This window comes from Danio rerio, chromosome 6 (genome assembly GCF_052040795.2).
Source record: "Danio rerio strain M-AB ecotype USA chromosome 6, GRCz13ab, whole genome shotgun sequence".
Lineage (NCBI taxonomy): Eukaryota > Metazoa > Chordata > Actinopteri > Cypriniformes > Danionidae > Danio > Danio rerio.
This window is the reverse complement of record NC_141026.1, coordinates 29400336-29417276: the sequence shown is the minus strand read 5'-3', so window position 1 is coordinate 29417276 and position 16941 is coordinate 29400336. Positions and strand designations below refer to the sequence as shown.

The 16941-nt window shown below is 33.0% G+C and overlaps 1 protein-coding gene across 50 annotated transcripts in view; it reads right to left on the bottom strand.

The window, feature by feature from the left end:
• kif1aa (kinesin family member 1Aa) overlaps positions 1–16553 on the bottom strand; it is a 117684-nt gene extending 101131 nt beyond the window's left edge. For all 50 annotated transcript variants that reach the window (XM_087257271.1, XM_087257272.1, XM_087257275.1 and 47 more), the window contains exons 1-2: positions 16294–16553; positions 10647–10808 (exon numbers count right to left, since the gene is read on the bottom strand). Coding sequence is in view for 41 of the 50 variants with exons in the window: in XM_087257231.1 (XP_087113357.1) it covers positions 10647–10752 (106 nt within the window). In the remaining 9 variants the exon portion in view is untranslated. The remainder of the gene's footprint in view (positions 1–10646; positions 10809–16293) is intronic.
• Between the last annotated feature and the right edge of the window lie 388 nt (positions 16554–16941).

Here is a 16941-nt window from a genome sequence, read left to right as displayed (position 1 = left end):
TCAGTCAGTAAGCAATTGTCTTGCAGGACAAGGAGGCCTATCACAGCAAAACAGTTCTAGCAGTCCATTAATGCTGAATCACTGAAATAATGAAATGATGAACCTAGAATCCTGATCCAAGCCTAAATGAAAATCGCTGGAGAACCCTTGGCTAAATGTTAGGGGTTAAGAAACCCACTGCAGTCAATAAACTATGAAAGAGACTGACAAAAATCCTATCAATATCACAACGGAGCAGATTGAGGGACTAGTGATGTCTGATGAGAGACTAGTTAGTGATGTCCAGTGGAAACTAGATGTGTCTGTGGGGGAGTAGTGAGGTTCTATGTCATTCAAAGTCATTCAACTCGTTATTAACTGCTTTAAACTTCAGATTTTTTTTTTTTAACTTAACCTTTCTTTGTGCTGCAATCATTAGCTATGTTTCTATCCAGAGATGCAAATTAGATTTATTAGATTTAATAATTTGCAAATAAAGCACACTTTCTATCCAAAAAGAAAAAAAGCATTACTTCCCTATCAACTGGCAACAAATATCAAAAATAAAAGTGAAATTTGCTGTGGTAGGAAAAGCCACCATGAGCCTTTTCTCTTATATTATAAATGATCTGCACTTCAGAAGACAAAACGCAATGAACATACTGTGGCTTTTGGAGGCGTGGAACCATTCTTTTGGAGCACAGAAGCTCTGGGAGGTAATGTTACGATAACCAGTAATATAATTCTTGCAGATCGCTGGAGAACTACAGACACACACACACACACACACACACACACGTCACAGTAACAAACTACAACTCCCAGCATGCACCTTACACTCACCAGTTCCTGTTTTCCCACTGATTGCACTTTTTCTGTAAACAGTACAAAGCGGTTTCCCTTGTCTAGTCTTCCAGTGTTTTTGACCTTTTGCTTGTTTATCGTGTTTGATTATTTGCTGCCTAGCCTGACCATTCGCCTGTTTTTTACCTCGCTTTTTGGATTACATTTATGCTCCTGTTTGTTCTTGTTTGTGACCATTGCCTGCACAACTTTCCTTTAATAAACTTCATGTGAATCTGTACATCCCATGACAGACTATAGCTTAGACTAAGGGATTTCTTAATGACCAAGACAACATTTCAGATGTTGTGCAACATGGCCAGTGCCCCTATTTTTGTTATGACATGATCTGATAAAACAAAATCACATGACTTTTTTTCATCCTGAAATTTATTTGTTTCCATCGTAGTATATGCACATTAGTTCCTATCAGATAAACAGTTTATCCTACTCAGTTGTGCGCATACATTCTTTATGCACATTTTCATAATGTATGCACATCTTGGCATTTCCATTAAGCATTTTTATGCAATATTCCAAGCTGTGAATAAAAACAGGTGGATGGACACAGCAATTGATATTATCGACATTTTTTTAAACACCGTTTATTAGGGTTTTTAAGTACCTTTAATTACCTTGGTTTTTTGGTAAAATACTGTTACAATGAAGAAACAATTAAAACACACACAAAAACATTTGATAATGAAGACTATACAAAAGTTCTGTATGATTCTTGAATCTGATTGGTTGATAGCTGAGTGATATTCTGCAAATAACAGCACTCGTACAGCTTTTTCACCCTTCACCCTTGTGTATTACTTCGCTCACATACAGCAACAAGCAGAGCAAACTCTACAGTTTGACAAATATTGCTGCTGTTGGAAAACATAATGAACTGTTGAAGCTTTTTAGATGAGAATGTAGTTGTTTAGATTGCAACTATGCAGTTTATTTATAGACATAGTGTCTATTTTAAAATATTTGTAATTTTGGAGATACAGTGTGTCGGCAGCCATTAGTCTAAAGTGACATTGGTGAAGTAGCAACGGTTTCTGCTGTTCTGACATCAGCTGCAGATATCAATGAATTGTGGAAGAAAGTAGTTCTTCTTGCAAAAGGGTTTTTAGACTCTCTGTGTTTGATTTTCTTTTTTATATACACAATTATGCCATCAAACTGTTGTGTAAACACAATATCACACTCGTCACAGTGCAATATGGATGTATATCGTCCCTGATGGAACACTACGGCACGAGACCTGTGGTCATGTGTCAATGCACTCCTCCCACCAGTGCCGATATACAGCCATATCGCACTGCTACTCGTGTAATACTGCTCATTTTAATTATGTATTTTTTGTCTTCATAAACAGTTGTCTAATTTTGATCTACAATAAGAAAATACAAAATATGTTTTGTTTTAGTTTTGTACAATAAAGCAAAACCTTTAACAGACATTAAGCTGAGTGGTGATGAATGGTGGTTAAGTGTAGTCACTATGGTATTGTTAACTGAATACATTAAGTATTCTTACTAGCACATGCCTGTTGCTAGGAGTCAAGCAGGTCACATTCTGGAAACTGTGATGGGTTTGGTCTTCACTAACCAATCAAACCAATCAGAGCTAATGACGCTAACCTTGAGATGCCACTGCTTGAATTATTCATGGCACTCATGGCGTCTGATTTCATGCCTCTGACATAGAGTATTCTAGCAGGAAGAAGGTTGTTAAAATACACTTAATAAATAAAAGAAAAAAAGAAAATCGTCAAATATTTTCTAATGCTGTGACTAACAGACTTCTATTCTCTCATCACCAGCTCTCAATAATAACTATGATTCACATTCACCCTTCTCTCCAATGGTTACATCAGAGTCATGACTGAAGCAGTAAATGCACAAACCCAATAAGGAGGTGGATTTTTAATCACTTTTGATGCCCAGAGGATGATATGGAGACTGCTGACGTTTGTGTGTGCAGTGCAGTGCAGTGCAGTGAGATGGAGATTCTAGTTTCAACTTACTGAATGTGTGAATATATTTTTCCATTAGATCAGCACTCATTTTTTTTATTACAACTAATCATGTATCAGGAAAAAAAAAACTGAATCAGACCAGATCTTAGTCAAAATTGTCAAGGAAGATGAAGACCAAAATTATATAACTACTAGAATGGCCATAGTGCTCATTCTGACGACTATATCAAATACATTTTTGTCAAGTCATGTTTACATTCAAAGCCTTTATTGGGATTGTGGAATTAAGAATTTAATATATCACAAACATATTATAGGGCTGGGAGATTTGGCCTAAAATCAAAATCCTGATTAATTAAACATTTTAACTCGATAACTATTATTAAAAGATTTTTTTTTTTTTTTGCCCTCAAAGTTCACTGATAAGTTTTGTACAGTAAGTATGCTCACATATTACAAGTGAGAGATTTTTTTAATGAAGGGAGCATTACTTGATTCTAAAATAATTAAAGGAAACACACACTATCTACTATCTATGATTGTTTATTTAACATCAATGTTAAACAACTGAAATTAAAACACAAATGACCTGAAACTAACAGTTACTTTTTTTCTTTTAAAAAAGGATAAAATAAATGGCTTGTACTTTTGGAAAAAAAATTAATTATGTTCAATGTTTTTGAATTTCTAGCAGTATAAAATAAGCAGTATCTCTTCTAAATTAAATAACTCTGGTATATCCTGTAAATAATGTTATAACATTTTCATATTCTGTAAGCAAATATTTTAATGTAAATAATAATTTTATTGTAATGGAAAACATGCCATCTCAAGGCATCTCTTGTGTAGTTTCCATTACACTGCAACGGACCACACCCGTGCATTTAACGCAGAAGTATAAATCAGCCTTAACAGAGCCAGGTCACGTGCCTCCACAGATGGGTGGAAATGTAATTGAAAAAATTAGACCTGAAAATATTTGATTGATTATAGGTTCTGAATGTCCATTTTGATTAATTTTTGATTAATCAACCACTCCTAATATACTATATTAATCATTTTAATTTGTAACACGCATTGTTAAGCACTTCACAGATTACTTTAAAGGCAATTGAACTCTCATGGCAATTTGAACTCTCACATTGCAGATTTTAAATAATTGTATATTGGTTATATGTTGTTCTATCCTAATAAAGTACACACCAATAAAATATATATTTATTCAGCTTTAATGTGATATACATCATCAGTCTAATAGGTAATTATTCTGTTCATCAAGGCGGCATTCATTAAATGTAAAAAAATATATAATGTTATTAAAAAATTATAAAATTATAAAATTTCAAAAACTGCATTATTATTGAGTGTAGAATCAACTACTCCAGTCATTATTGCTTTTATTACTATTACAATCACTAATAATAACATTAATAACAGCAATAATAATATTTTCCAGTGTTGGGTTGCTGCTGAAAGAACATCGGCTGAGTAAAACATATGCTGGATAAGTTGGTGGTTCATTCTGCTGTGGCGACCCCAAATTAATAAAGGAACTTAGCCAAAAAGAAAATGAATGAATGAATGGACGAATGACAATAATAATTAATACTATTAATGATTTCTGAAGGATCATGTGACTCTGAAGACTGGAGTAATGAAGCTGAAAATTAGTCTATATAATCACTGGAATAAATTAATAATTTAAATGATATTAAATAAATTAAATGATAAACTACTTTGGAACAGTTATTTTATAGCGCAATAACATTTCACAATTTTACAATTTGTACTGTATTTTTGATTAAATAAATTCAGCCTTGGTGAGCAGGAGAAGCTTATTTTAAAACATTTAAAAAACATACTAACCCCAAACTTTTGACCGGTAGTGTATAAATCCTAGTTTCATGAAAATTAAACTTATGACTGGTCTTGTGGTCCAAGGGTCCATTTTTGTTTTGAGTTAGGGCAAGAATTGAGGTTCACTAGTCCTTGGTCAATGAGTATAAAACGCTTGCAGACATTCAATTAATTGCCTTGCAGTGAATCATATTGCCTCTGATGATGGTCTGGCAGTGTCATAAATTTAGCATCAAAGTCCTGCTGTGTGACTTTACTATGCCTCGTCAGTGTTATAACAGGCACCATTCTCTTGCCTGTAATGTCTGTTGTTGAGTCTGAAATTAAAGATCACTAATGTCACAGCTTTCACTCAAAATCTCATGAGGATTATAATCATAAACAAGAAAAAACAGCACAGGTCTACATTAATCAAAGATCTGGGCTCTGTAACAAGCTGAAGACTCCCTATTCATCCACAGCAGTCTCAATCAATAAAGAGAAAGCAATTCTGAGAGTCATGTGATGGGAGTACAATCACTTAGGGCTTTGATCAACATGGCAATCGAACTCTCTCTGAAACATCAACGATACGGGTTCATCAAATGGATAATTTGGTATCCTTTCTAAATGGACGTCTACCACATGTATAATCACCACAGTATCACTGAGAACATCACACACTCAGAACATCACAGCACTACTGAGACCAATAAAAATCCCGCACCATTGAAGATTTTAGAAACCATTAAACTGAATCTTACATTAGATTTCTCACAGGGAACGGCTAAAATCTGCTGCGGCTCAGTAATGCAACAATTTCCTACAAAAAGGAAACCCTTTTATAAGAACTCGAAGGCCTATGTGAGTGGCCCAATGGTGCCTCAGTGATAGCTGGGTGGCTTAAAGCAGTCAGAGCTGCCAATCACTCAGCTTTCCTCCATTCTCCAGCTTTGTGGGAACTCGGCTATTGACCCATCTCAAGCTGGCAGCGGCGACAAAGCAGGCAGCATGGAGTACAAAAGACACTCTCCGGGCTCCAACTCCCACTAACAACCAGTTATTTACACCCTTAGACTGGGACTGGGACTGGCTTCTCTCCAAATTACAGCTGACTAGAAAGGCTCTTTCATGACATCATCGGCTGGCTTGCCATATACCAAGTCTGGCTTTTAATGTAGCAAAGAGCAGCGTTCTACAAAGCAATTCAGATGTGTTCTTGCATGTGTCTTAATGCATATTTGTTCATTTTTAACATGCGATTCAACTGCCTTTTTTACTTACAGAACGCATTCAAAACGTTATATACAAGACAGAAGAAGGTCAAACATATTAACTAATTAATTGTCTCTCACATTAGATTTTGAATAGATCACTTCCATTACTCACTCCACTGGGCCTTTTATACAGATCGCTTTAAGCATCCTGGCGATTGTGTGGAGGGCTTTGAAAAGATCTTTGAGTGGACTCTGAATAGACACAGACAAACCACACAGGCTGTCCTCGCAGGTAATCTTGCAATTCACATTGATGTTGTTCTGTGCACTGGTTTGGAGGATTGTAGTGTAAAAACAATGGCTCTGTTAAAGTTCAAAGTAAACATTCACTTGTATGCACAGCGCTGGATTTTGTAAATGTGTACTTATACGCACAGGTTACATATTTTGCATTTAATTTTTAAATGTTTTTTGCTGTAATATCCACACACTAAAAAAATAAAAATACTGGATCAAATTACTGGATCAAGCTATTTTTTCAGCTTAATTTATAAATGAAAACTGTAATAAATTAAATTGACAACACTTTCAATTGTCGCTTTTAAGTCAACAGGTTTTTACTTTTTTAAGTAAAGTTAGTAATCCCTTTTTAAAGTCTTTCTTTATGTTTTACCAATCTTTAAACATTGTACTTATTAAAAATAAGCCAAAAAAAAACACAATTCCTGAGATTGTTTATTGTCCAATACATTTAATTTAGTAAAAAAAAAAATAATAAGTTCAATTCATAACTTCAATTCCAATTCTGTATGTAAATTGTGCAAGCTTATTTCACAATATTCAACACAAACATAACTGCACTGTAAAAAAAAAAAAAAAAAAAACTGTTAGTCTTAAATTTTTCAGCCGAATCAAATTAATTAGCTGAATCCACTGAACTTATGTCAAACTGACTTAAAACAGCTTGCATAACTTATAAAATAAAGTTAGAACATTTTTAACCTAGTTTAATATGTTACAATGAACTAAAACGTATGCTGTCATGACTAATTGATCATATAATGTTGTACAGTGCGATTGAAAAAAACAGGGATGAGTCTTCCTTGTGTAAAAAGGACCAACATGATGCATGTTGGTGGTGAGAATTTAAACTTCAAAATAATCCTTTAGAACAAGCTTTACTTATTTCATGAAGAAAATAAACAACATCATCTGGGAAAAAGTAAATCTGCTCATTAAACAGATAACATTTTCAAGATCCCACTACACAAGTTTTCTTATGTAATATTAATCAAAGTTATTTTAATTGGGCACTACCAGCTGCACATACGAATGCAGATGTTCAACTTAGCAACGTGTCAACAAGACACGCTTCAAGTCAGTCAGAATTCATGTGCAGATGGTGAGAAAAGTGTTTATGACCATGAGAAGTGCACTTAATGTACAAAGAAATATCATCCTGGATGAATTAGCATTCATAGATAGGCACAAATAATTCTGTTTACACATAAACAGTTTATAAACTTACTATAGACACATTGAAAATATTATGTAAGAAATCAAAACAAATGTTAAATATATAATATCACTAACAGCATGTAAGATTTTATGTACAACTAACCGTAATTTTTGCGGTTATATAATATTATATAGATATTTATTCATTGCAGCTTAAGTTGATGGAAGATGGACTAAATGATGATGTCCAACACAGTCAACACATGTTGACTAACACAATCCATTTACAATGACAGTAAGTGTTTCTTGTGCATTTTGATGCCTCGTTTCTCTTTTGTTCAAGGCTCACAAAATAATTAGAAGCTTTTATCTTCACTGTCGTTGCTCTGCCACATTTACAAAATCTCCATAAAAGCTTGAACATTTTTTGACAGATTAGCCAGACCGAAAACTCTTGACCTGAGCTGTACAGCAATACTATGGTGTAAAATTACATTCCACTATCATCAAGATCCTTTTGTAACTGATTTTACACAGATTAAGGTAAAACCAACTATATACTGCAGTTTATCTTGACCTACTGCGGTTTGTAGCTCAATGTTTGATGTGCCCTTCAAGACTTTATAAAGACCTATCTCAGGTGAAGAGATGACAGTGGACACACTGCTTTTCTTAAGCAACACAAGGTGGAAGGGAGGAAGCTAAATTAGGCCAAAGTCTAAATATTTCACAAGTTCTCATCTATTATTGACCAATGGTTTCGCCCAGCCAGGCAGATTAGAAATCAAATCTCTCTCCAGCCAGCGATCAGTTCCCTTAATTCTCCACACAAACTCCCAACCATAAACTCTTATGCTGCTCTTATGTTGGCGTTATTATAGAATTGTACTAAGCGTACTAAGTGCCAGTACAATTATATCCAAATTTCATTTTAAAATCATATTCATAATATATCTTATAATATAATATATGTCATCTTCTACTTCCTATTTCAATATTGGTACTTGTTTTTATCATTTTATTTTAATTGTAAAAAGCAGTTAATTGTCTGTACTTTTAAAAAGTGAGTAAACTCATTGCTTTTAAAGTGATTAGTTGACTTAACTCAAAAAAGTGAGTAATGCTGTTCACTTAAAATTTATAAGTAAAAGATATACAGTTGAATTCATAATTCTTAGCACCCCTGAATTATTAGCCCTCCTGTTTATTTTTTTGCTCCATTTCTGTTTAACGGAGAGAAGATTTTTTCAACACATTTCTAAACATAATAGTTTTAATAAATCATTTCTAATAACTGACTTATTTTAGCTTTGCCATGATGACAGTAAATAATATTTTATTAGATAATTTTCTACGTATACTTCTACACAGCTTAAAGTGACATTTAAAGGCTTAACTAACTAGGCAGGTTAGGGTTATTAGTCAAGTTATTGTACAACGATGATTTTTTCTGTAGACTATCGAAAAAAATATTGCTTGAAGGGGCTAATAATATTGACCTTGAAATGATTTTTAAAAAATGAAGCACTGTTTTTATTCTAGCCAAAATAAAACAAATAAGACTTTCTCCTGAAGAAAAAAATATTATCAGACATACTGTGAAAATTTCCTTGCTCTGTTAAACATCATTTGGAAAAAAAAAAAAAAAATCAAAGGGGGTGAATAATTCTAATTGCAACTGTATGAGCATAATAGTAAAAAACTATGTTCATTCAACTTTTTGAGGGAACGGGTTTACTTATTTTAAATAATTATAAAGTGTCAACTTTATGTCAGCGGGTTACTCACTTTTAGTGATTAAGTAAAGTGATTAAGTAAAGTCTTTGCAGCTTGTTCAAACTAAGTTGAGCTAAAACATTTGAATTTTTGAGATCTTCTTAAATTTGTTATGTTAACTTAATTAATCTGTGTTCTGGAATAAATTGTGTGGAACCCTGCATTTTGGACCATCTCTGATAGTTTGCAAAGGTTAACCAAGTATTTATCTTTTTTTTTCTATTCAGTTAGCTACCTAGCTTTTCAAATAAGTGCAGTGTTTTCTTGACAAGAAATAATCAATCATAATAATCACACATTAACTGGCTGAAAACCTTTTAACTTCATTTGGGATTGATTTTTTTGCAACAATAATATACTAGCATGTGCAAGTGTCTTATTACAGAACGAAAGCACAGTTTGTTAAACACTCACTGACCAATTTCCAGTAGCAAGGTGTGAAAATATATGCATGGTATGTAAAATCTTACTGTTCAAAAGTATTGGGTCAGTAAGATTTTAAATAATTGTAAAGATTTTTATTTAACAAGGGTGTGTTAAATTGATCAGGAGTGACAATAAGTGTGATGTTAATAATACAAAAAATTCTTTTGTAAATTATATTGATTTTATCATATAAAATCTACTTTTACTTTTACTTGAACTCTGGCTATATGATCACCCTTTTTTTACCTTACTTAACAGCACAATATGCTCCACTGTCCATAAAAGGTATTACTTAACATTAATTTTAATAACTGAAAAGCATACACAAACACATATTCTTATTTAGGGATAGTTCACCCAAAACTGAAAATTCTGTCATCATTTACTTATCCTTCATTTTCACAAACCTGTTTGAGTTTTTCATAAACAGAAAAAAAAGCTATTTAAAGAAATGCTAAAAACCTGCAACCATTAACTTTTCATAGCATTTGATTTTCTATACTGAAGTCAATGATTACAAGTTTCCAACATTTTTTTTTAAATATCTTAATTTGTGTCCATTAAAAAAAAGAAAACTCAAAAAGGTTTAAAACCACTTCAGGGTGAGTAAATGACGAGTACATTTTTTAAATTCTAGGGTAATCTATCCCCGAAAGCAAATATCCTATAAATCTCTTGTTTTAGTGTGGTTTTACTCCACATTCTTAAGAAAAAAAAACTAATGTCTCCACATTTGTTCCCTTGAAAGTGAACACTAATTAACAAGTGCTTGCGTAACAACTGTCAAAAAACAGCAAAGCAAAATTGATCACTAGTAACTACATCTTTGTGCTTGTTAAAATCGTTTCCCTTCAGCAGTGACAAGTTCATCTCAACAAGCCTTTTTAATAACTCTTGGTTTCTGTAGCCACATTAGATTAATAAGCGACAATGAAATTAATGTCGGATGAAATTCACTGGCAACTCTAGTTCACTGATTAACTGTCCCACATCCTACCAAAATGGCTGCCCTTATGAAACCCTCACCAATGAGGTCAAACATTCATAAACACAAGTGAATACAGCAGTCAGCTCTATAAACTCAGGATATAAACTTAGGATAAAGCACTGGGTCTCAGGTGCAAGTGGGTACTTACTGGTTGTGTTTCCGGACATCTGGATGATGCATTTAGACTCTTTACCGATCTCCCGAGAGTTAAAGGGACGAACTCTCACCGCCACCTTCACCGAGGCCCCTGCCATGGTGCCTCCGTCTGTGTGTTCAGAGCCCTCCTTTAAACGTTCAGGTCACTGCTCACCTGTCAAGACAAACATGAAGGATTAAAACACCGATTCCAGGTTAAACTCGAAGATCTTTATACACTCCAAGATATACTGGGTTATTCAATTATTCATTCATTTTCTTTTCAACTTAGTCGCCAGAGCAGAATGAACCAACAACTTATCCAGCATATGTTTTTACACAGCCGATGCCCTTCCAGCTGCAACCCATCACTGGGGAAAACCCGCACACTCTCATTCATACACAATTTTAGCCTACCCAATTCATTCTGGGTTATTTTATTACACATTTAGGTGAAAATATCCTGATTTTTTTATTAAATTCAACCCAATGACTAGATTTGTCTATCCTTTCTCAAATTTGAGTAGAAATAACACATTTTTTTGTTATATAGTTATATATCTCTTTATACACAAATAATACCTGCTATTTTATCAGTTAAGTAGTGCAAACTATATTGTTAACTGTTTTCATGATGTTCTGATATTTTAAGTAAACATACTTCATATGTATTTAAAAAGTCATCGTTTCGCATGATCTGATGCTACTGAATAACCTTGTTGCTTTTGGCCTCTGGGCTGCTTGGCCCCTTAATTGCTGCTTGGAGCTAAATGTATTGCTATTATTACTATTGTTATTATTATTATGTATTAATAGTAGATTTGGTTATTACTACTCCTATTTTGTTTGCCCTTCTGTGGGGATCAATGAGAAACAATGTTAACTGCCTACATGACATCGAAATGACAGTAAGGCTGATTTTTGACATTTATGAAATATTTCAGTTTTATAAAATGTCTTTTTGCTTTTAGCATTAAAACAATATTCAATAATAATTAATAAGACAATTATAATTTAAAACAAAAGCTATTATATTAATATCATAATTTTTTTATATATTACACATTTTAAATATATATTTTTTTAGAATTACAACTATAATTAATTATATTATATATATATATATATATATATATATATATATATATATATATATATATATATATATATATATATATATATATATATATATATATATATATATATATATATATATATATATATATATATACAGCTGAAGTCAGAATTATTAGCCCCCCTGTATTATTAGCGCCCTTGTTTATTTTTTTCCCCAATTTCTGTTTAATAGAGGGAAGATTGTTTCAGCACATTTCTAAACAAAATAGTTTTAAAAACTTATTTCTAATAACTAATTTATTTTATCTTTGTCATGATGACAGTAAATAATATTTTGCTTGATATTTTTCAAGACACTTCTATGCAGCTTAAAGTGACATTAAAAGGCTTAACTAGGTTAATAAGGTTAACTAGGCAGGTTAGGGTAATTAGGCAAGTTATTGTATGATGATGGTTTGTTCTGTAGATTATTGAAAAAAAATTAGCTTAAAGGGGCTAATAATTATGTCCCAAAAATGTTTTTAAAAAAATTAATAACTACTTTTATTCTTGCCGAAATAAAACAAATAAGACTTTCTCCAGAAGAAAAAATATTATCCGACATAATGTGAAAATGTCAATGCTCTGTTAAACATCATTTGGGAAATATTAAAAAAAGAAAATAAAAATGAAAAGGGGGCTAATAATTCTGACTTCAACTGTATATATATATATATATATATATATATATATATATATATATATATATATATATATATATATATATATATATATATATATATATATATATATATATATAATTATTAATAATAATAATTGGCTAAAGGATAAATTATGGAGATTGGAGGAATATAATATATAATATTGAGAATGTACATTTTAATAATTGCACACAGATTTAAATTAATCTACTTCATAATTGTAAAAATATTTCTGCATCTATGAGTAGTTTTTCAGCAAATAAGAAAAAGGTTTAACTTATTTTGTACTTTCATTACTATACAGTATATCAGCCTAGAAATAATGATTTAAACCCTTCCCCAATGGAAATTGCAGCTTCCGGGAAGCCTTTTGGGAATTTTTATTATTTATATTAATATAACACATATACATTATTATTATTATTATAAACGGACTACAGGGTAAGAGGTTTTGTAGAATGTAGGAAGGTAATATAAAATATTTAGAATGTACATGCTAATAATTGCACACAGAATCAAATTAATTTATTTTATCATTTTATCTTCTGCATGTATGAGTAGCTCTTGTGCAAATAAGAAAAAGATCTAACTTACAGCATGTTGTACTTCCATTACTATACAGTGTATCAGCCGAGAAATATTGATTTAAACCCTTCCCCGTTGGAAATTAAATTACAGCAACTTTCGGGAAGCCTGTAAATCTTAGCTGCCCATCACTATAGCAACGATGAGAATAATTTCATGTTGAATCTGCTGTAAGAAAAAAATTGGCATGAACAGAATGAAAAGCCAGAAAAGCAAGAGGGATGATTTTAGTGATGAGGTGAAAATATATATCCAAAACGACTCAATATTTCCAACCATAACAGGATGGTGTTTACAGTATATGACCTCACCGTAAAAGGATCATGCACGGTCAGCTACAGATCCAGAGACACTCGGCCCGGCAGCAACAAAAGAAGTGCAGGGCTGGCTAAATGTCAGTTCGCTTCCTAGGATTACAATGGCTCAAAAACAGAGCTGGACGCCACAAACTCAGCCTCTTGGCCACACCAAAATGGAGGTAAAATTAATGTGCTAGAAGAGATTTATGGCCTGTAAACCTCAATCTTGCTGTAAAACACACTCTGTGAAATTTACAGTAGAAAAGGCAGCTACGGTTGCAGAATTACACCATTAAAATTTAAAATATGACTGAAATCATAAAAGAAATGTCAACATTGTACTAATGTACATGACTGAAAAAATCATAGCAACGTTTAAACAAAGTGTCATGCAATTCATTTTTGATTATTCAATGTATATATTATGAAAATGAATGTCAATACATATTTTAATCTTAGCATTTTACAGTTATTTACCATTAAATATCACAGCCATTTTTATAGTTCTACTTTCATTTATTAAGATGTTGCTTCAATTACTAAGAGGTTCATTTGAATGAATGTGGATGAGCTCATTCAGAGATATCCTATGAGCAAAATTCTGCAATGTTCAATTAAGACTGACATCACGCTGAGTCACATCCTGGCGTGTCGGAGAGGATTCAAACTGTCCTGTTACTCCCTATAGTCTTCTTAGACATTTACAATTCAGAAAGGCGGCCATTTTTAGAGATATTGAGATAATGAATAAGTGATAAAGATGAAATTACATTTATATTGCATGGAATAATATGACTTGCACTTTGATTAATGAACATTTTCATGCCCATTGTAAATAACAAAGTGTAACTATGAATCGAATTAGTGAATTAGAAATGTAAAAAGACAGCAAATGAAAAGTGACAAGGCAGCTGCAAGTCAAATAATGTGTATATAAAGCAGGGGTGCCCAATTTTTTTCTTTTGAAGGGCGAAAAACCAAACTTGATTGAGGGTGGAGGGCCAAAGGTAAATATACCAAACTATCACAATAAAGTTGCTATGGTAATTACCTTATTTATTAATATTTAAAAATAAATAGAAAAAAAATCATATTAATAATTATTAAAAATTTTTTACATTTTATACTGAACTTACAATAAAAACATTTAAAACACAATAGTGTTCAATACTGAATACGCGAGTCAAGATGCACCTGCCTTTGCCTAGAATTGCTCATTGATAATCCTTCGAGCACCAAATTTATATTTTAAAAAATCTGTTTCACGCAGGCGACGCGGTGGCGCAGTAGGCAGTGCTGTCGCCTCACAGCACGAAGGTCGCTTGTTCAAGCCTCAGCTGGGTAAGTTGGCATTTCTGTGTGGAGTTTGCATGTTCTCCCCGCGTTCGTGTGGGTTTCCTCCGGGTGCTCCGGTTTCCCCCACAGTCTAAAGACATGTAGTACAGGTGAATTGGGTAAGCTAAATTGTCTGTAGTGTATGAGTGTGAATGGGTGTGAATGAATGTTTCCCAGGGATGGGTTGCTGCTGGAAGGGCATCAGCTGCGTAAAAAAGTGCTGAATAAGTTATCGGTTCATTCCGATGTGGCGACCCCAGATTTATAGATTTATTATAGATTTATTTAGTTCATATAGTACATCACAATTAAGGTTGGATCTGTTGCACTCCATCCACAGCATTGTAAGTGCTGATAAGATGATTGTAAAAATGTTGCCATGCAACCTGAAATATACACATACCACTTGAAAAATCTTAGTTTCTCCTTATTTAAAGATATTTTGAACTAAGGGTTTGAGTACAGCCTTAATACTTGCTTTAATATATATATATATATATATATATATATATATATATATATATATATATATATATATATATTTTTTTTTTTTTTTTTTTTTTTTTTCCAGAAATTGACATTGATGTGTTTATTTTTTTCTTGATCAAAAATCTGTGTTTTCCAAATATTCCTTTATTCTCAATTTTTAAAAATACTGTAAAAATGCTGTTTCAAAAAATTGCTTTATGCTGTCCCAAAACAAATTATTTAAAATAACTTAATTGTTTTTACAAGTTTAAGTAAATTGAACATAAAACAATTAAGTTTTCCCAAAAAAAACTAATTTTAAATAAGAGTTTTTTGAACAAGCAGCAAAAGTAATTTTATGAGTTAATATTATCATTTACACCATTTATTTGTAGGAAATAACAGGTCATTGTTGAATAAATTTGGAAAGTGCACACACAAACACACCTGTATAAATATACAAATATTGTTTTCAATATTTAAGGTCAGAAAACCTCAAATATTACATTATCACGTTAAAAAAAACATATTGAACAAGTTTTACTAAATTGTTAGACCAGAGCAATTTATTTTAAGGGTCAAATCAAGAAAGAATACTGTAAGTGTTTTGCAGTGCAAATCATAAAATCATAATATAAAAAAATATTCTAAGTGCCCTTTTTAATTTGGCATCAATCTTCTTGTCTTTAAGTGTTAAGAAATATGCATAAATCATTAATTGTGCCTAACATCCTTTAAACAGTGCTCTCAGAACACACAGGGATATAATTCCATAATCTTGCAATGCCAGAATTGACCAAACTTACTTTAATAATAATGAATTTTGGCATGGAGTTATGCACTTCTCTGCACTCTCTCAAATCGTGATCCATTACCTCTATCCTGAAGGCATTACTGTGTGGCTGCCAGCTTCAGCTTGAGACAATGAATGACACGGCATTTATCTCAGCCGCACTTAGAAATATGTACACAAGGACAGAAGGCCATTAATGACAAACAACATCTGCTCCAATTCTAAAAAAAAAAAAAAATTACACACTGTCATAATAATAATGTCTGGATTTGTTGACAGGCTCTGAATGGCCGCACCCCACAGCAGTCCCACCCTGGTGACCCAACACCAAATAAACACACAGAGGCTCATTAATACTGCATTGTCCTCTAGAACGAGCCGACAATGGAAAAAAACTCTTACCTCTACAATGGTGATCCTCTGATGCAGCTCTCAGCTATTGACTCTACAGAGTCAGCTCCCACCGCTGCCTTCTCAAATTTTCCTTTTTCTGCTCTTCCTCTGATATGGAAAAAATCAGTCTGGGTTTCCCTTGGTTAAACAGAAGATCCTTTATTTGCTCCACAGAGGGATATCGTGTAGCCGGATGCCCGCTAAGGCCTGCTTCTTGGAGGAGAGATCTTTGAGTGTTCTGTAATGTAGAAGCCAAAATGGCTCTGCTGGCTCTGCCTAGAGCTGTGATGCTGAGACTGGCTGAACCAGTGACATCATCACTGAGGAGGGCAGAAGCATCAATGCAGTAGAGAGAGAGAGAGAGAGAGAGAGAGAGAGAGAGAGAGAGAGAAAGAGAGAGAGAGAGAAAGAGAGAGAGAGGGAGAGAGAGAAGGGGGGTGTGGGGGATGGAGATTAGATTCCCTGTGGAGTAGGACACACACACACACACATGTACACACTCACACCATGGAGTACAACACACGCATGCGCACTGGGTTTTCATGTGTTATGGGGACTTCTCATAGATATAATGAATTTTTAACTCTAAAGGCTGTATATTGTATGCTCTTACCTGACCCTACAGCTAAACACAGCCCTCATGAAATAAACAACATT